At 41.8% G+C, this 20,396-nt stretch overlaps 1 protein-coding gene across 3 annotated transcripts in view; it reads right to left on the bottom strand.

The window, feature by feature from the left end:
* Positions 1 to 20,396, bottom strand: part of DSE (dermatan sulfate epimerase) — a 63,017-nt gene that overhangs the window by 2,427 nt on the left and 40,194 nt on the right. For 2 of the 3 annotated variants that reach the window (XM_075864239.1, XM_075864238.1), the window contains 4 exons: positions 19,409 to 19,877; positions 12,865 to 13,118; positions 9,026 to 9,265; positions 2,614 to 2,821 (listed from right to left, as the gene is read on the bottom strand). In XM_075864239.1, coding sequence (XP_075720354.1) covers positions 2,614 to 2,821; positions 9,026 to 9,265; positions 12,865 to 13,118; positions 19,409 to 19,824 — 1,118 coding nt within the window. In that variant the 5' untranslated portion in view covers positions 19,825 to 19,877. Of the gene's footprint in view, positions 1 to 2,613; positions 2,822 to 9,025; positions 9,266 to 12,864; positions 13,119 to 19,408; positions 19,878 to 20,396 lie in introns of those variants that run through there. The other variant, XM_075864241.1, reaches the window with a different exon arrangement.

The following is a 20,396-nucleotide window of genomic DNA, read 5'->3' as shown; positions in this document are numbered from 1 at the left end:
GGACTAAAAACTGGACCAAATTCCGAGTTGCGTTTTTTGCAGCGGAATTGTTCAGATTCTGCCACAATAAAACGCAACTGCTAATTGTTGCGGGTTTTCCCTATTGAATTCAATGGGGAGATAAAACCCACAACAAATAAGCAGCGTTTACACAGATACAATTGACATTCTGTGGAATAAAACTTTACACTGCTGAAAAACCGCTCAGTAATTTACATGCGGAGCGTGGATGAGATTTGCTCTCATCCAGTTTGCTGCTACTCTATTACGCTGCGGATTATCCGCAACAAATTCTGTTGCAGAAAACTGCAGTGTTTACGCAACGTGTGAACAGACCCTAAAAAAGTTTCTATTTTATTTTTATATAATTGCTGGTCTTGCATGAAACTGATCCTTGGGGACCACTGTATTACGCAATGAAAGGGCCACTAGAGTCAGTCATACACACCAAAATAGATCTCCACCCAGGTCCCTCTCTTTGCTCAAAGACTCTGGACAACATACTAAATAACTTTAGTTTAAAAAATGACCACCAATACGCCTTCTTACTGCAGTCACTAAGGGGCCTTAAACTAGGGTTCTGTGGAAAGGCAGCGTTCTAGTCTAAGTGCTGCACAGGTGTCCCATTAGATAGCTAAGCTCATGCGCTCTCCTCCGATACTGGCAGTTTAGCCCCTTAGTTTCTTCGGTCGCAGTTAACTGCAGCATCTACGTGGTATACAGAGGAAGGGGGATATAATCCCTGGCGGCACAAATAGAAAGGGAGATCTCCCAATAACGGACACTGTATGCCACCAAGGATTATGGGCATGCCAGGATCAGCCTTAGGCCTCATGCACACGACCGTGTTTTTGCGTCCGCAATTCCCCCGCAAATCCACGGGAGAATTGCGGACCCATTCTTTTCTATGGGGCCGTGCACACGACCGTAGTTTTTGCGGTCCGTGCACGGCCCGGGAACCCGGACCGCAGAAAGTACGGACATGTCCTATTATGGTCCGGAGTTGCGGTCCGGGCTCATTGAAAACAATGGCCCGGCCATGTGCATGTGCGGGCGGCTTGCGGCTGACAGTCCGCTGACAGTCCGCAGCCGGCCGACACGAAAATCACGGGCGTGCACACGGCTACGGTCGGGCTACGGTCGTGTGCATGAGGCCTAACAGGGAGTTTGGAGCAAACTCCTGTGGTGAGTCTGCTAGTTTACATATTGTACACAAGCCCTTTAGTTTTTTGGGTTTTTATTTTTGTAACTTTTTTTTATTACTTCAATTTAAGACTTTTTGTGGTAGGGAAACTTTCAAACCGTAACAGAAATGGCTTACTCAGGCTCCTCTTTTGGGGCTAAAATAGGCCGGTCATTAAAGGGCTAATTTCAGAAACTAATGGCTATACTTGGATAAACCTAATGTAAGCTAAAGGTCTCCCGATTTATTTCTAATGGTGAAACACTTCTGCTGCATAGCTCTTAAGAGTTTCTGAAGGGAAACTCTTAAGGGTATGTTCACACGACAGCGTCCATAACAGCTGAAATTACGGGGATGTTTCAGCCTGAAAACATCCCCGTAATTTCAGCCGTAACGGCATATGCAGGCGCTTGAACGCCGCGTCCATTACGGACGTAATTGGCGCTGCTATTCATTGGAGTCAATGAATAACGGCTCCAATTATGGCCAAAGAAGTGACAGGTCACTTCTTTGACGCGGGCGTCTATTTACGCGCCGTGATTTGACAGCGGCGCGTAAATTACGCCTCGTGTGAACAGACAAACGTCTGCCCATTTATTTCAATGGGCAGATGTTTGTCAACGCTATTGAGGCGCTATTTTCAGACGTAATTCGGGGCAAAAACGCCCGAATTACGTCCGTAAATAGGCCGTGTGAACATACCCTTAGTGTTATAATACCACCCAAAAAGGAATACGGTGCAATCACAAATGTAGGAACGGACTACAGAAAACACACAAGGTTATCAACAGCACCAATTTAGGGAAGAGTAACGTAGTGTCATTATTTACCAAACACAGGTGATTTCTCAGTAACTTATGGCCTTAGCAAACCATTACATTGATAACCCATTTGCTGTGCGTTGTGAATAACGAATGTACACTATGCTACTCTGGACTGGTGCTGCTGAATGTAATTACTACATAGTGATAGGCAAGCACATTGATCACAATGATCTTAGTATAAGATCACAGCTTGCAAATCTTAAGTCCTAAATTAGCTCTGATACCCAATGGTTTTATACAATCGTGTCTTCCCCATTTTAGAAGATAAACAGTTTACTAAACTTGTTCTTAGAGCCACTTGTCCCTTTATTAAATACATTGTATGAGATTTAAAAAAGAAAAAGTAAGAGAAAAAAGAGTAACATCGACACCGTTTCCAGAATAAGTAGAGCCTTTTCTCTAATTGGTTGCCTTCATACAGAGCTCCAGTTTGACCACTCCCTCCTAGCGTCAGAGGAATCGGGGGTTCCAGAAGAATGAAATTTTATAAAGCTACTTCTGGACACATTTAAGTAATACAATCTTAACTGACAGGTACCCTCTAAAAAAAGGTAGAAAATAAAAAAAACAAATTAATATTTTTAATGAGACCAAATGCTTCCTTACCAAAGAAACTCTGTGTGCAGAGTGCACCAGCGTTGACCTTTGGCTGGGGTTCCAGGCCCTTCCTGAACTCTGTTTAGTTGAATCTGTTCTGCCAGCCAATTGCCACTCCCATTTCTCATAACAAACTTATCCAGAAACACCAACTGGCTCTCAGGGCCATAGAACCAATTGTAGTTTGAATCTGCTATGGCAACAGATCTCTGAAAACCTAGGACAAAGCACACAAAATAATAGAGACATCAAATAAAAGAAAGAACTAAAAAGAGACATATTTATCAAAAATTCAGGATGTATTGAAGAAAGCAGCCCATCAGGTCACTGGAAATATGGCCTTGTAAATATAAAATGTTCACACGAAGTTGATCTGTTTTCCTTTATAATGGTCTTAAAAGGGGTTTTCCCATAATTATTAATCACCTATCCACAGGATAGGTGGATAAATATCTGATTGGTAGGGGTCCAACCATTGGGACCCCCGCGATCATGAAAACAGGCTTACCTTTCAGTTCCTGAGAGCCCCATAGGAACAGAGCAGTCGTGCGCATTCTCGTCCACCGCTTTATTGACTTCTAAGGGGCTGCTGAAGATGGAGCTCAACAGCCCCAGCGTTCTTGTTCGTGGGGGTCCCAGCGGTCGGACCCCCCACTGATCAGATATTTATCGCCTATCCTGTGGATAGTTGATAAAGGATTATGGGAAAACCCCTCTGAACTTGAAACACAAAACGTAAGCTAAAAAGATAAAAGCATGTGCAAATCTATGGTTCTACAACCTATGCAAAGAGAAGCAGTGTAGACTCTCTCAGGCAGTATTCTGGATCTGGCAAAAGAATCTTTAATCTTTCACTTGAATGGAGTTTTTTTTTTTTGCACAGCAAGTTGCTGGGAGTGCCAATGGCAAAAACCGAGGTAGGCTATAGTTCATTCTTAGCATGGGTGAGGTCCTGGCAGTCGAACCCCAATAAATCAGAAAGTGTCCAGACATGTGTGTGAAGCTCACCATAGGAATTGGTAAACTTAAGATTTCAAGGAATAGAACTGATAAAACCCCCTCTAAAGGACGGAGATTGGGACATAATTATACTCCAAAAAGAGACCAAATCGATATTCAGGATAGGTTCAGTCTATTAAGATGGACTTAATGAAACAAAACATTCTATAACAAACTGTTTTCCCTATAAACTTAATTTGGCTATTAAAAAAACAAAAACGGTCTATTTTTGGCAAGGTAGTTCATGTAGGTTGAGCTATATTAGCTCTACTAAATTTACCATGTAAATGTGGTCATTCTTCTCTTATGGGCATTGCTGTGAATACTTTATGGTTGTGCATTTATCCGGATATGTAACCAATACCTATGATGTGGTCACACTAATTCGGTACTGATATACAGAATCTACACAAAGAAAATGCCCAACTTGTGGCTCATTTAATTGGTGCTTATTTATATTTAGTATATCAAATTAACCTTTGTTTTATTTCCTTCAGTTAACCAGTGGTATTTAGCGTTGAATCTTAGTATTTTTACCTATTGAAAAATAAAGTTTATGTAAACGTAAGCAATTTTTTAAAAATAAATCAATGTTTTATTTCATTTTTAACAACTTTTAAATTAGTTTTATTAAAAAATGTTTTTTACTTTGAGATACTGCTTCTATGTATCTTGTATATATAGAAGCTGTATCTTGTGGTCAAAGCCAAATCTGTCAGGTCAACGTGACCAACTGTTTCAATGAATGCTTGTCCTGTGACAGAAACACAGGTACCAGCTATTATCAATCTAAGGCCCCATGCACACGACCGTAAAAACTCCCGTAATTACGGGCCCATAGACTTAGGCCACGGGTGCCTTCCCGTTTGCTTACGGGAAGGTGCCCGGGCCGTTGAAAAATATAGAACATGTCCTATTTCATGTCCCATTTCTATAGATTTCATATAAAAGTCTATGGGGCTCCTGTAATTACGGGTGGCTACGTGTGTGCACCCGTAATTACGGGAGCGTTGCTAGGCGACGTCGGGGGATTTCCCTGTCTGCAGGCTCATGCCTAATTTGAGTTTTTTAAATAATTAGAAATCTATATTGTGAGCGCCGCGCATGGTACTCACTGTCCAGCGGTAGTCACTGTCCAGGGTGCTGAAAGAGTTAAACGATCAGTGCTGGATAGAGAGAAGGGGCTGCACTAATTGGCAGTAACTCTTTCAGCACCGTGGACAGTGACTACCGCTGGACAGTGAGTACCATGCGCGGCTCTCACAATATCATTTCTGTTTCCTTTAAAACTCGCAACAAAATAAAAAAATGTTTATACTTACCCAGAATCTTGTGCGGAGACCTGAATCAGTCAGCTCCGTGGCACTGACTGGTTCAGAGAAAGCGGGTCCTGCGTGTCTGCCACGCAGGATCCACTGGTTATCGATCACATCAGTTATGAACTTAGAAGTTAACAACAACTCGAACCTGCGTGTCAGCGCATGATACAGCTGCTCTGCATCACTCCCTTTATTCTCTTGATACCCTGGCAATAACAGTCCTATGGATGACGCTGACAAGAGTTTAAGCAGAAAGGGGTCTGGAAGAAAATTTGTACCAATGATAGGGATACAATAAGGTTCAATAAGGAAACCTCTGTCTTTTCAGAGTGAGTGCTTTGTAGGTAGTGTAGGCTGCCTCCATAGGAAGAGACTACGGAAGACCTCTGTTCATTTTTATTCCATGCAGTACTACGGATGTCCGTAAGGGGAAATACCCTGAACAGCCAGTTCCACTGACCCGAATCACTGCTAATGGACCTCCAAATAGAGATACATGTGGTGGTGAGTAACCCTTTGGCTTCAAGTCAACAGAACAAATAAAAAGATTACCAACCTGTTACTCCTCGTGTAGCAACCCAGTAACTTTTTTTTTGCACACTGGTTGATGGCCAGAATTTAACGGAATTTGATATTTAAAGCGAAGCTTTAGGGACAACATTGTCTCTCAACGATTACTATATAAGCGATTGTCCTATCTACTTTAGATTTTGCTTGTCTAATCCAATAAGAAAGCAATGGCATATCCTAGGGATTTGCCATCAATTTATGACGTGAAAACACTTAGCTATTTCTAGAGGTGAACTATACTCCTGTATGGTTACTTCCTAGGGAAAACAGTGGTGCCAGGCCCTCATTGGAGGATAAACTCCAACCAAAACTAAAAAAAAGTGTCAGTTTAAGGTTTGGTGTACACCACATTTTTGGCATATGTTTTTACTGCAAAAAAAAAACACAACTTCTACTGCTACAACAAGATGCCTATACAGTTCGATCCTTTTGCTATTCACTTCCAATGTAAAAACAAACAAAAAGCCACAAAACATACATCTGGTCACGTTTTTTGTTTTGTTTTTATACACCAAAAAATAAATAAATAAATAAAAAGACGTGGTTTCTTTGCATGATTTCTTTTACAATAGAAGTGAATTGAATAAAGAACCAACTGTATTGGCATCTAGCTCCTGTGTAGAAAATTTTAATAAAGTTCATAAACCATGAGTTTAACAAGCGGATGGGAGGGCCAAATGTCAGAAGCAAAAAAAAAAGCTGCAAATTATGTCACCAACATGTTGCATAGCAACACTTACGCAAATACGGACGGTTTACGGATACACATTCGTAGCCGTCCATATTTACGGAAGCACATGTAGGCTTCAATGGGAGAGTCCGTGTCACAATTATGGACAAGAATAGGACAGATTCTATCATTTTTCAGCACGTACACCCATCAGTTAAAACAATGAAAGGCATCCGTGGCCAATAGATATGAATGGGTCCGTAATTATGGATGAAATATACAGTCATGTGAATGGGGTCTTACTGTATGTACAATACGACAATAAATATATTCAGAAACCTTGCATCTTTAACAGTTGACTTACTGCAAAAAAAAAGCTGCAACAGAATGCAACTGTATGGCAAACGTTGTATGAACCTAGCCTGAACTGTTCTTTTTCCTGCAGTATCCATTACTATATATCACACTGTGGCTCTTGCATAGCATAAAGCGTATCACCGAAGTCTACTTAAGTCAATGGGAATAAGCATGTGTCACTTATGCAGGGACCGTAACTTCCTGCATGATCTCTGTTCTGCAAAAGTTCTCCCTGTGGGATTAGACAGACTGCTGCCACGTTAAGGATCACAGCTCAGCTTCCCCTTGGTACTGGCTGCTTATGTGAAGCTGTACTTAGGCAGCTCCAGACAGAATTTTAAGGCAGAATTTTCTGCCTGCAAAAAACTGAACAGGGCCTTAGAGTACAGCTACCCCTTTGGTGAATTTACATGATTAATGTTAGGGAACTGAATATTAACTGTCTCATATTGTCTTCGTATCATAATAACTCCACTTCGCATTATTCCCATATAATAATGCAGGGCTGCAGGAAATAGCGGCTTTTATGCCATGTTTTATGCAGGTTGTGGACCAAAAAAAAACACACACAAGATTAACTTTTTTAAAATGCTAACTAGGTTTGAGGATTTTAAAATTCTCGTTTATATAGACACAAGAAAGGGTGGAATTTCACCAGATGACCCTAATTATTTTCTCTTAATCTGGTAAAGAGTCAGTTGAATTGCAAAACTGGTCGCTTTTTTACACCAAACTCACCCAAGCATGACTTTATGGGCCTTGCTTTGTGCACTGGGCACAGTCATGCTGGAAGAGAGAAGGGCCTTCCCAAAACGGTTCCCGTAAAGTTGAAAGTATACAATTGCCCTGAATGGCCTGGTATGCTGAAGCATTAAGATTTCCCTTCACTGGAAATAAAGCACCTAGAGCAGATGTTAAAGAGGCTCTGTCACCAGATTATAAGTGCCCTATCTCCTGCATAATCTGATTGGTGCTGTAATGTAGATAACAGCAGTGGTTTTTATTTTGAAAAACGATCATTTTTGAGCAAGTTATGAGCTAGTTTAGATTTATGCTAATGAGTTTCTCAATGGACAACTGGGCGTGTTCTTACTTTTTACCAACTGGGTGTTGTACAGAGGAGTATATGACGCTGACCAATCAGTGACTAATCAGTGTCCTACACTTCTCATTGTTGCAGCCCAGCATGATCCACATCAGTGTGATTGTGCAGTGAAAGAAGTAAACACGCCCAGTTGCTAAAAACACAATACACGCCCAGTTGGCAATAAGAGAAAACACGCCCAGTTGGCCATTAGAAAGGCTCATTTGCATAAATATAGAATTGCTCATAACTTAGCCAAAAATGATCATTTAAAAAAAAAAAAAAAATATATATATATATATATATATATATATATATATATATATATATATATATATATATATATTTTGTTACTGTTATCGAACCCCCCCACCGAAGTTCTGACATATCACTATGATATGTTAAAAGTTTAGTTACACTTTAAGGGGAGGTATAGAATTTTTTTTAATTTTTTTTATAAAACAGTCTAATTACTTCTTATTAAAAATTATTTTTACTTTGAGATACAGCTGCTTTATATCCTGAATACAGAGCAGCTGTTTCTAGTGCTAAAACCTGTATCCGTCAGGTCTGTGGCACTTACTGGTACAGTGTCAGCGGGTTGGGGGGGGGTCGAATTGCGTGTGAGGGGGAAGAGAAGAAGGGGGCCCATGGTACACTTAGGCTGGATTCACACGAGCATGTTCCGTCCGTAATGGACGGAACAGATTTCGGCCGCAAGTCCCGGACCGAACACACTGCAGGGAGCCGGGCTCCTAGCATCATAGTTCTGTACGACGCTAGGAGTCTCTGCCTCTCCGTGGAACTACTGTCCCGTACTGAAAACATGATTACAGTAAGAGACAGTTGTCAGGCAGCGAGGCAGGGACTCCTAGCGTCGTACATAACTATGATGCTAGGAGCCCGGCTCCCTGCAGTGTGTTCGGTCCGGGACTTGCGGCCGAAATACGTTCCGTCCATTACGGACAGAACATGCTCGTGTGAATCCAGCCTTAATCTGCCACTGGATAAAGGACACTAATTACACCAGGTGAACTCATTTAAGCTCATCTGTTCTGCAGCCCTACCTAAAGAAAATGCTGACCACATCCACATGTAATGTCAGTTGTTCAGAGGGGCTCAAGTAAAAGGTACTGCAGATATTACAACTATTATATTGTATAAATAAAGGTTAACAACATTGCTTATTTGCATACATAGTGAAATTTCAAACATGGTTTTGTTTTTTGCTGGTAAAGCACACATACCACATTAAGCTTATCCTAAGACCAGGCTACACTGAAACGGAAAAAACGACAGACTAATTCCAGTAGGTTCATGAACTCATAGCAAATAGTACATTTAGTAATAAAAAGGAGATCTTATTTTAATCTAGAAGAACAGCTCGGTTTAGAAAAATAAAATTTTTCCAAAGTCTCTTACCTGGCAAGACCGTTTTGTACATAAAAGCAAAGTGCTCCTTCAGCCAAGGATGGTTGAAATGATTGATATCAAAATGCCTTTGGACAAGAAACATATACTGGAAAAGTGATCTTGTTGTATAGCTGCCATAAGCCACACCTTCATACAATGACCCATCTGTCACATCATTTAACAGGACTATGGACTTTTCCATGATAGTGAGAACTTGCTTCGTCCAGAAGTAAGCTTCTTGCAAATACCCTAAAAAATTAAAACACACATTTAAGATACACAAATACATTGTACAACAATAAATAAATACATTAAAAAAAGAATATAATTTAGCTGAAAGAGTACTCTTTAAATGTATTTTTTTTAATACGGTCTTAAAAAAAAAAAAGTAAATGGATTGTCCAGGTTGGGGACTTTTTTTTTTACACAGATTCCACAGGATAGGTCATCAGTATATGATTGGTGGGGGCCAGATATCCGGTTGGACACAGTCCCCAAACTAGACAACCCCTTTAAGAAACACTGCCAAGTAAATGTATCCTATTTTGTGACTACAGCTTCTATGCAGACCTATGTGCTTCCATGGTTACAGATGGTATGTAGTCTGATCCTTGAGTCATGTGTTTCTCTAGCATAGTTGTCTCTGCTGCTTGTGAACATGCAGAGGTGGTTTATTTAATTTTCCCACATTCATTTCACATGTACACCCAACCTATAGTTATCTACTCATTCAATGACCCACCAATTTCCCTCTACTTTTGCTATCAAACCTAAAACCACTCTAAGGCCGGGTTTACCCGAGCGTGTGCGTTTTGCGCACGCAAAAAACGCAGCGTTTTGCGTGCACAAAAGGCACTTAACAGCTCCGTGTGTCAGCCCCGCATGATGCGCGGCTGCGTGATTTTCGCGCAGCCGCCATTATGACACTCCGTTTGGATGTTTGTAAACAGAAAAGCACGTGGTGCTTTTCTGTTTTCATTCATCCTTTTCAGTGCTGTTGCGCGAATCACGCTTGTCCCACAGAAGTGCTTCCGTGTGACATGCATGGTTTTCACGCACCCATTGACTTCAAATGGGTGCGTGATGTGCAAACAGCGCACAAATATAGAACAGGTTGTGAGTTTTACGCAGCGGACTCACGCTGCGCAAAACTCACGGACTGTCTGCACTGCCCCATAGACTAATATAGGTCTGTACAACACGCGTGAAAATCACGCGCGTTGCACGGACGTTTATCACGCTCGTGTAAACGAGCCCTAAGGCTGGGTTCCCACGTAGCATAAACACTGCGGAATTTCCGCAACGGAACTCCACAGCATTTACAGTAGCAGCAAAGTTAAAGAGATATAGAAAATCTCTTGCCCACGCTGCGGAAAACAAAAAAAAAAAAAAAAGATCGGTTCCCACACACGAGGTTATGTTCCCACAGACAGGATCTGCAACAGAAAATCTGCAGCAGAAATCACTTAAACGCTGGTAGATCGGTCACAGAAATCTGCACCAAATAGTGCGTTTTTCCTGCTCACATTTAGGCCTCATTTACACGAGCGTAATATACGCGCGTGCGACGCGCGTGCTTTTCACGCGTGTCGTACGCACCTATATTACTCTATGGGGCAGTGCAGACGATGCGTGAATTTTGCGCAGCGCGAGTGCGTTGCGTAAAACTCACGACATGTTCTATAATCGTGCGTTTTTCGCGCATCACGCATCCATTGAAGTCAATGAGTGCGTGAAAACCACGAAGGTCGCACGGAAGCACTTCCGTGCGAACTGCGTGATTCGCGCAAGAGCTGTCAAACTGAATGTAAACAGAAAAGCACCACGTGCTTTTCTGTTTACAAACATCCGAACGGAGTGTCTTAGACATGAGCGAACCGAACTTTACCGGGTTCGGCCGAACTCGTTTTGACCGAACCCGGCAGGAGACAGTCACTGTGCAGGGTGCTGAAAGAGTTAAACTGGTTCAGCACCCTGGACAGTGACTTCCGATTCCAATATACGTGAACGTGTAAAAAAAAAAAAAAAGTTCTGACTTACCGATAATTCCCGGCTTCTTCCTCCAGTCTGACCTCCCGGGATGACAATTCAGTCCAAGTGACAGCTGCAGCCAATCACAAGCCAAGCACAGGCTGCAGCGGTCACATGGACTGCCGCGTCATCCAGGGAGGTGGGGCCAGATGTCGAGAGGCGCGTCACCAAGGACGCGTCACCAAGGCAACGGCCGGGAAGTTCGAACCTCTTTTTTTTTTAAAACAGGTTACTCGATATGGTGATCGGAATGCACTGTCGAGGGTGCTGAAAGAGTTACTGCCGATCAGTTAACTCTTTCAGCACCATGGACAGTGACTGACGTCGACTAGCCTCATCTCTATGATGGCGGCTGCGCGAAAATCACGCAGCCGCGCATCATAAACGGATGACACACGGAGCTGTCAAGTGCCTTTTGCGCACGCAAAACGCTGCGTTTTTTGCACGCGCAAAACGCACACGCTCGTGTAAATGAGGCCTTACAGCGATTTTACCTGCGTATTTAGTGTTAAACATTGGTTATAGAAAAGTATATGTGCACCTATGGATTTCCAGCGGTTTTACTGCGTTTCTGCTAGATAAACCGCAAAGTAAATATTCTCCCTATTGAAGCCTATGGGCCAAACACCGCATAATTTGACATGCAGCGTAACTGAAACAAACCGAACACTTTCCGCACGACTTTGTGCGTTTTTTTAAGCAGCGGGGGCATGAGATTTTCTAAGTCTCATTCACTTTGCTGTTACTGTAAATGCTGCAGAATTTCTGCACAGAATTCCGTTGCAGAAATTCCAGAGCGTTTACACTACGTGGGAACCCAGCCCAAGATGGCTCTCGATTAAGCTTATATTCCCCCAATTTATCAAGGTTTACCTCTTCCAATAAAATATTGGAGATAATTCTGGCAATATTTATATTGGCAAACCAATGTTTCATGTGGACCTATGAACTGCGTGGCACCGTCCCTTACCTAACCCATCCGAGCATGGGCATGCTCATGCCATTTGACTAGTGCGTGCTGGGGGGGGGGGGTGAGTAGTGCGGTCCTGTACCCCCTGGATACATAGGTTAATTATGTAAATATGATAACAAAATAAGCATAGTGCATAGATGAGTTTACTGCATAGACATAGTTACAAAATCAAGCTTATTGCTGAGATTCAGTAAGGAACTATTCAAACTAATTCAAAGGTTATAAGTCAACAGTATTTCAAGACAGATGCCATTGTATAGGCATACAGCGGCATTAATAGCCCATAGGCTACAAAAAATAGAAGAAAAAAAACACAAAACAGTCCGGTAGAAACTTTATGGGATGCCTCTGTATGGATTAGTGCACTATGCTATTTCATATTGTTAAAAAAGGTAAACCTTCGTATACCAGTCCGGCAGAGAGCAAAAAAAAAAAAAGCCTTTGTCACGTAAATGGGGGGCCTATGTATACGTTTGACGTATGCGGCGTGAGCTTTTAGCAGATACTGCAAGCAGTCCGAATGCAACCTAATAAAACCAAAGCTACTGCATTATATACAGTTAAAGAACCAAGTTTGTACCAACTACTAATTGTCCTCAGGCTGTACCACTCCGTGGCGGAAGTAGAAAAATCTAGATATGCGCCATAGGGCGTGACTGGGCCTAAAAAAAGAAGAACTAACCTCGTTATAAATCCACTTAATTCAATGTACCTGAACAGTTACTGCAGAGCGTATTCGAAAGAAAAAAAAAGAAAAAAAGAAATATAGAGAAGGGACAAATATTTTGTATAAAAGTAAATGGTGGAAATTGCCACGGTAAAATTGCCTATTAATGGAACATACCTTGATTCATCAAGACCAAGCTTCCGGTTAGCAGTGCTACACAGTTGGTAGGCTGATGGTTGTGGAGATACTGAAATCCCCATCCTCTCCTGTATGACGTTTCATACATGTAACCTGAAGCATTTGCAATTACTTCAAGAAACTTCTCTTTCTGGTGTTTAGTAAAAGAGTCGTACAGGAAGTCATAGGCAGTGGCAAAGCCTACAAGGGAGTGTGCCAGGGGAACCTCATCCCAAGGAGCATCCTTCACTAACCTGTAAAACATACCAATGGATATTGTTTAGATTTTTCCTTTATTTGGTTGTACAGTAAAAAAATTATACAAAATGCATGTAAAGTACAGGAACTGATATTTGCTGGTAGACATCATGCTGCGTAATTAAAACATTGCAAAGCTCCACTTTATAGGTGCACTGCAACTCATGTTATAGACACTCTCTAACATAGTATTCCTGCTTTTTAGAAATGGAGCAGTATGACAACAAATCAAATAACGTCAGGCTACATTCACACGAGCGTATCAGATTCACGAGCGTAAATTTGGTCCGTGTGCATTGCGTTATTGCATCTGTGCTTTGCGAGTGGCATGTGTTTTTCTACACACTCGCAAAGCACATCTTTATTTTTCAATGGAATTGATGCGCAAATCATGCACAGCACACGGATGTGGTTTTCACGCACACTTTGACTTCAATGGGTGCATAGGTGAAAAACGCACAAATATAGGACATGCAGTGAGTTTTACGCAATGGACACGCTGCGTAAAAGCTCCTGCATGTGTGAATGGCCCCATTGAAATCAATGGGTCAGTGCACAGCGACGAGTTTTACGCTTGTCTGAATGAGCCCTGACGCTTTGCTTACAACTAGGACTGCAGATTATAGTGGGTGTTTTACAGTGGCCTATGTAGCTAATGGACCTCTGACTGCAATACTGTATATTCACTAGGTGTATTATATACTTAGAATAAGAATAGTTTCCTTTACAAGCAACAACGCTCCGATAAGCCAAAAGGAGAGAACTCCAGAAACTCTAGCTGGTGAAACAAGTACCATAAAGAAAGAAGGATTTGTAGAAGAAACGAACAAATAAGTTATATCTATAAATAGAAGAGTTCATTTTTATTTTATCTATGAACTAAATCTAAAATGGCTACATGTTTATTCGGAGAAGTTATTTCATTTGGCCAAAATGATTTATGTTTTTACTAGGAATGATTCAACAAGAACCACATTTCCAGATCAAATGCCGAAAAACATCTCCAGGAGCTTATAAGCTAAGAGATGTTAGGGTCTTCAACAACGTGGGCTCTATTTAGAACATCTGTGCCAGGCATGATGACAGACCCACACACATGTTTTATACTAGCCTCTGGAGTAGAAAAGATCAAAGTATCTACAGTAGTGGAAGTCAAAATCAAACAGCAAAACCCGCTGGCAAAATATATTATGGTAACGTAACAAAAAGCAAAACATATTCGGTTCCGTTCACTTCTGCGTCGCGCCTTCCTTTTATAACAGATCCACAATGACGTGCCGAATCAGTCACACGATGCAGACAAGTGGCACCAGACTGAACCCATTTGTCTTACAATGAGGTCCATCAGGTTTCACCAAGGCGAAAAACATCACTGCATGCACTGCCATTTTTTCCATGTATTTGACAGAATCTGCAACAGAGGCGCCAATGCAGATGTGAAAATAGACGTAACATAATTCCTTATGTTACCACATGTGTAAGGCTATGTAGCTTTAGACTTAAGTGGCTCAAATGTTTTACTTTAAATCCATATCAAAGAATACATTTGAGAGCAAGATATACTTTAGCTGCAACTAAGCAATAGTTGGGAGTGCATCCTAAAAACACTAGAAAGTGAACACCTTGGAATTACTTGTATTTCTGCATTAATTACTAACAAAGCGTAATTGAAGGCACAATCAGAAAGACAAACTAATAACACATAAGCAGTTGTACAATTCATGTCTTATTGAGCACATTGAGTAATCAGGCAGGGAGAAAAAGTGAACCCTTAAATTTAAAATGGGTTATCTGGGCTTCGAAAATTAGATTTATAGTGGCTGTGCAAGGTATTGCACTACTGTCCAATTCAAGTGAATAGGACGGGGGTGCAATACCTTGCACAGCCACTACAAATGTAACGGTGCCTGCAAAATACAAACGAGAAGGTAACTACGTAAACAATGAAGAGGCTGCGACGTTTGTATGAGCGCTACAGCCCCTTCAAACTGATGGGCGGGGGTGCCAGGCGTCGGAGACCCACCGATATAATATTGATTGCCGATCCTAAGGATAGGCCATCAAATTTAGAAACCCAGATAACCCCTGTAGATCCTTCTTTAGCAGCAATCTCTACCAAACGTTTCCTTTTACTGCAAATAAGATTTGCACAACATTGAGGAGGAATTTGAGAACACTACTCCCTGCAAATGTGTATCAGTTCATCAATATTTCTAGGATGCTTTGCGTGCAAAGCCCTTTTCAGGTCATGACCGCATCTAGATGGGGTTAAGGTCAGGACTCCGACTTGGCCATTCCAAAACACAAATCTTTTTAACTATTCTTTAGTTGATTTACTTGTTTGCTTTGGGTAATTGTCTTGTTAGCATCACCCAACATCTTTTCAGCTTGAGGTCATCGGCTACTATTGCCCTTACATTTGCCTGTAAAACATTTTGATACACCTTTAAAGTCCTTGCTCCCTCAATGATCGCAAGGCATCCAGGCCCTGAGACAGCAAAGCAGCAACAAACCAGGATTCTCCCTTCACCATTCTTCACAGTTAGGTTGAGGGTTTGGTGTTCTTTTTCCTCCAAATATAGCACTGTGCATTAGTGCTAAAAAGGTCCCACTTTTGTCCCATCCGTCTATAGAACATTTTCCCAGAACCATTGTGAAACATTCAGGTGGTCTCTGGCACAATTGAGACAGGCCGCAGGTTTATTTTTTTTTTGGACAACAGTGGCCTCCTTAGTGTTGTCCTTCCATAAACATCATTCTCGTTCAGAGTTTTTCTAATAGTGGACACAAACAGAGGTGTTTGCAGTTTGTAGCCTTCAGTCGACCTTTTGCTGTCACCCTTAGGTTCTCACCTCTTTCAGGCTTGCCCATTGTGTTCTTAGAATGATCTTAAAGAGGCTCTGTCACCAGATTATCAAATCCCTATCTCCTATTGAATCTGATCGGCGCTGCAATTTAGATAACAGCAAAGTTTTTTGTTTTTTTAAACTATCATTTTTGCCCAAGTTATAAGCAATTTTATATTTATGCAAATTAGCTTTTCAAATGGACAACTGGGCGTGTTTTCTCGTTTTACCAATTGGGTGTGTATTGTGTTTTTACAAACTGGGCGTTGTGAATAGAAGTGTATGACGCTGACAAATCAGCATCATACACTTCTCATCGTTCCCACCCAGCTTCTTTCACTGCAGACACACAGCGTGACGTCACCCACAGGTCCTTCAACCTTCGCGTCGGAAGAGAGAAGACACATCAGCTCCAAGCGTCAGAGAGTACAGTTGAATTTGCAGCAGCATCACCATGTGCAGGTAAGCATAGCAAACTCCCTAGAGACGAGCATATTAACCTTTTGGACGCCTGGAGCCGATGTATCTTCTTTGTCCGACGACAAGGTTGAAGGACCTGTGGGTGACGTCACACTGTCTCTGCAGGGAAAGAAGCTGGGTGGGAACGATGAGAAGTGTATGATGCTGATTTGTCAGCGTCATACACTTCTATTCACAACGCCCAGTTGGTAAAAACACAATACACGCCCAGTTAGTAAAACGAGAAAACACACCCAGTTGTCCATTGAAAAGCTAATTTGCATAAATATAAAATTTCTCATAACTTGGCAAAAATGATTGTTTTTTTAAAAAAACTAAAAAACTTTGCGGTTATCTACATTGCAGCGCCGATCACATTCAATAGGAGATAGGGATTTGATAATCTGGTGACAGAGCCTCTTAAACAGGACAACCACTTCGAGAGAATAGCAACAGTCCTTGTAGACATTTTGTCTAGCTTTGGATTGTTGTATCAGCAATGTTGTATCAGCAATTGTTGTGTCAGCAATGCTTTTGTAGCATTTTCCAGCTTCATGTGTCTCTTTAACCACTTAGTGACCAGGCCTGAAAAGACCTTAATGACCAGCTAAATTTTTCTGTTTTTGCCTCTCTGCCTTTCAGCAGCCATAACTTAATTTTTTAATTGACGTGGCTGTATGAGGCCTTGTTTTATGCGAGAGAAATCGATTTTTGTTTTCCTACAGTTTGGGGGTAAAAATATTTTTTTTTTACGGCGTGAATATAGAAAAAAGCAATTGTTGCAATTGTTTTTCTTGTTTATTTTTTATCCCGTTCACGTTTCACGCTAAATAACCCATTCGATTAATTCTTCAGGTTATTATGGTCGTATAGATACCAAATAATGTGTAGGTTTTTTGTTTTTATTTAGTGTAGGGGCAATAAAACGTATTTTATGCAAAATAATGCCTTTTTTGGGTCTTTATATTTATTTATTTTTTTGTTATGTTTTTTTTTAAAATCCCATTAAGGGATAACTTTATTTTTACTTATAATGTATTAGCATACTTTTGTATGCGAATACGTTACACTGTGTCACTGACACAGGCTGCTGATCGGGCAGCACATAGTGTGCCCGAACAGCAGGCAAACGTAACATACAGTCCTGGGGTCCTTTGTACGTCCCCACGGCTGACTGCAGAGGTATTCCCGGGTGATGCGATCAAGGAGGGGAATTCCCTTTGATCATGCCGCGGTCACGGACCACGGTAATCAAAGGGTTATTCAGCTGGGGTCAATGTTTTCCGACCCCAGCTGTGTTCAGGAGGCTGCTCTGAGATCAGGAGCGGTTACTTACAGCTCCTGCTTAGAGGATGAGCCCTCACACGAGCGCTCATCAGCCTCATCTACAGCGACGCCAAAAAATGTCATAGGCTGGGGACCAGCACTGCCTGACGTCAAAAGACAGTGGGCGGTCAGGAAGGAGTAAACACATCTGAGGTTTTCTGAAAGTTGTTTGCCTCAAGGCATGGGTCACACTAACCAGTGCTTAAGAAAAACAGATTTTTAAGTAACCAGCCTAAGGCCGGGTTTACACGAGCGTGTGCGTTTAGCGCACGCAAAAAACGCAGCATTTTGCGTGCGCAAAAGGCACTTAATAGCTCCGTGTGTCATCCCCGTATGATGCGCGGCTGCGTGATTTTCGCGCAGCTGCCATTATGACACTCCGTTTAGATGTTTGTAAACAGAAAAGCACGTGGTGCTTTTCTGCTTTCATTCCTAGTTTGACAGCTGTTGCGCGAATCACGCTCGTCCCACGGAAGTGCTTCCGTGTGGCATGCGTGATTTTCACGCACCCATTGACTTCAATGGGTGCGTGATGCGCGAACAACGCACAAATATAGCACGTCGTGAGTTTTTCGCAGCGGGCTCACGCTGCGCAAAAATCACGGACTGTCTGCACTGCCCCATAGACTAACATAGGTCCGTACGACACGCGTGAAAATCACGCGCGTTGCACGGACGTATTACACGTTCGTCTAAACAAGCCCTTTGTGTGCCTTCAATGGGGAAAGCACCTGTGAAACCGGCACTTCCAATCTCATCTCTTTAATTGAAACACCTTTTGCCAATTAGCTCTTGGAAAAGCCAACAGGTTTACTTTTTCTCCCTGCACTGTAGAGGTTTACTTCATATGCTCAATAAAAGACGTTAACAGTATAAGGCTAAGTTCATACTACCGTTACAGTACGTTTAGCTTTCCGGAGGAAGAGTTGGAGTCCAAACGGTAAGCAGCGCTTCCGTTAGAATTACCAATGATTTCAATAGTAATTCTTGTTTCAGATGCTTTCCGTTTGCTAGGTTTCCATTTTTTTGGACTGAAGCAAAAGTGCAGTCTGCGAATTGAGGCGAACGGAAAGCATCAGAAAGAAAAGAATTAGCTTTGAAATCAATGGTAATTCTAACGGAAGCGATTCTTTCAATTTGGACTCTCGTTCATCTCTTCCTCCGACGGAAGAGAGCTAAAACTTATTATAACGGTAGTGTGAATGGAGCCCAACTGTGTGTGTGTGTTAGAAGGTTAGTTAGATTGTGTTGGTCTATTATCCTCCAGCTAGTCTGTCAGCTGTGGGAAGAAATTGGGTTACACATAAGAGTAACACCCCTAAAACCTCCTCATAGCCTGGTGCAAAAAAAAACACAACTAAAAAGTTCTCCAAATCTGCAGAATATGGTTCTGGGAGAACCAGGTATGAATATTAAACTGAATTGTGTCTAGTTACATTAGAACTAGATTGCCATGTTGTAGAGTCAAGAGTCACAGATGTGAATCCTATTACAGTCTATACTGAATGACAAAGGAATATGTAAAACCAATTAAATTGGTGTCATGTTTCCAAGAAGAATGCAATGTGCAGTCAAGCGCTCATGAACTCAACGCCACATTTATGAAATACATTTTGAACATATTATGCGTAAAAAAGTTAGAAAAAAAAATCTACCAACTAGGCTGTGCTGCCATTCTCTCCATGTACTCTCTTGCCATGCCAAGTGCTTCAGTGTTGTCTGGATTCAAAACACAGAACATCGCCAATGCCCCCAAGTTGTTGCCATAAATTTCATTCCATCTGGCAGAAAAGTCCTTTGGATCCCACGGGGGCAGGTATCCCGTGGGGTTGGTGAGCATAGTATGAACGGCTTTATTAATGCGTGATGCAATGTGTTGATGGGTGCCTGCTGCTTGGGCACGCAGCTTCTCCACTTCACCTTTTGAAAAGTACAGCATGGGGAAACCATCATATTTTGCATTGAGGAATGGGATTTGCGCATTTGTGCTCTCCTCTGAGCCGAGTGCAACAGCACAACAAAGCACATATATGAAAAACACACTGGGGGCTGCCCGTGTGTGTGTCCTCATTGTAGCATTAAATCTCCAGACCAAAATCTCTGCCAGACCATCTTTGATACAGCCTAATGAAAAGAAAAAAGAAAATTATATATAAAAAACAAAAAAGTTTCAGGGAAAAAAACAAACAAATATAAAACGTCGTTTTATATGAAGAAAGACATACAAAGTGAAACCATGCAAGTTCTATGCACTTTATGTTAAGCCCCATCACGGGTTTTTTTTTGCGATAAGTTTAGCGTGTATGCCGGGAAATGCTCCCGGCGTATATGTTAAAGGGATGCAGCGACGGGTGCCACTGATGGCATCTGTCACCCATAGCGTATTATGGCACCTTTAACAAATTTGTCATGAAAAGCCCAGGATTTAGGTGTTAAATCTGCTGCCAGCGACAGATTCCATACAGTGGTATCCATCACTCCTAGGCTACTACGCTAGAAAAACAAAACAAAACAAAAAAACAAACACCACATATTCGCTATTCCAAACCCCTGTTTTTGGCAGTGTACTGACGTTTGTCTCCGATGACATAATGTATCCATACAGATACTGTGACGATCGCCCCTCGCAGGTCACATTACAGG

Source organism: Rhinoderma darwinii, chromosome 4, assembly GCF_050947455.1.
Source record: "Rhinoderma darwinii isolate aRhiDar2 chromosome 4, aRhiDar2.hap1, whole genome shotgun sequence".
In the NCBI taxonomy this organism is placed as follows: Eukaryota; Metazoa; Chordata; class Amphibia; order Anura; family Rhinodermatidae; genus Rhinoderma; species Rhinoderma darwinii.
This window is presented reverse-complemented; position numbering and strand designations above follow the sequence as displayed.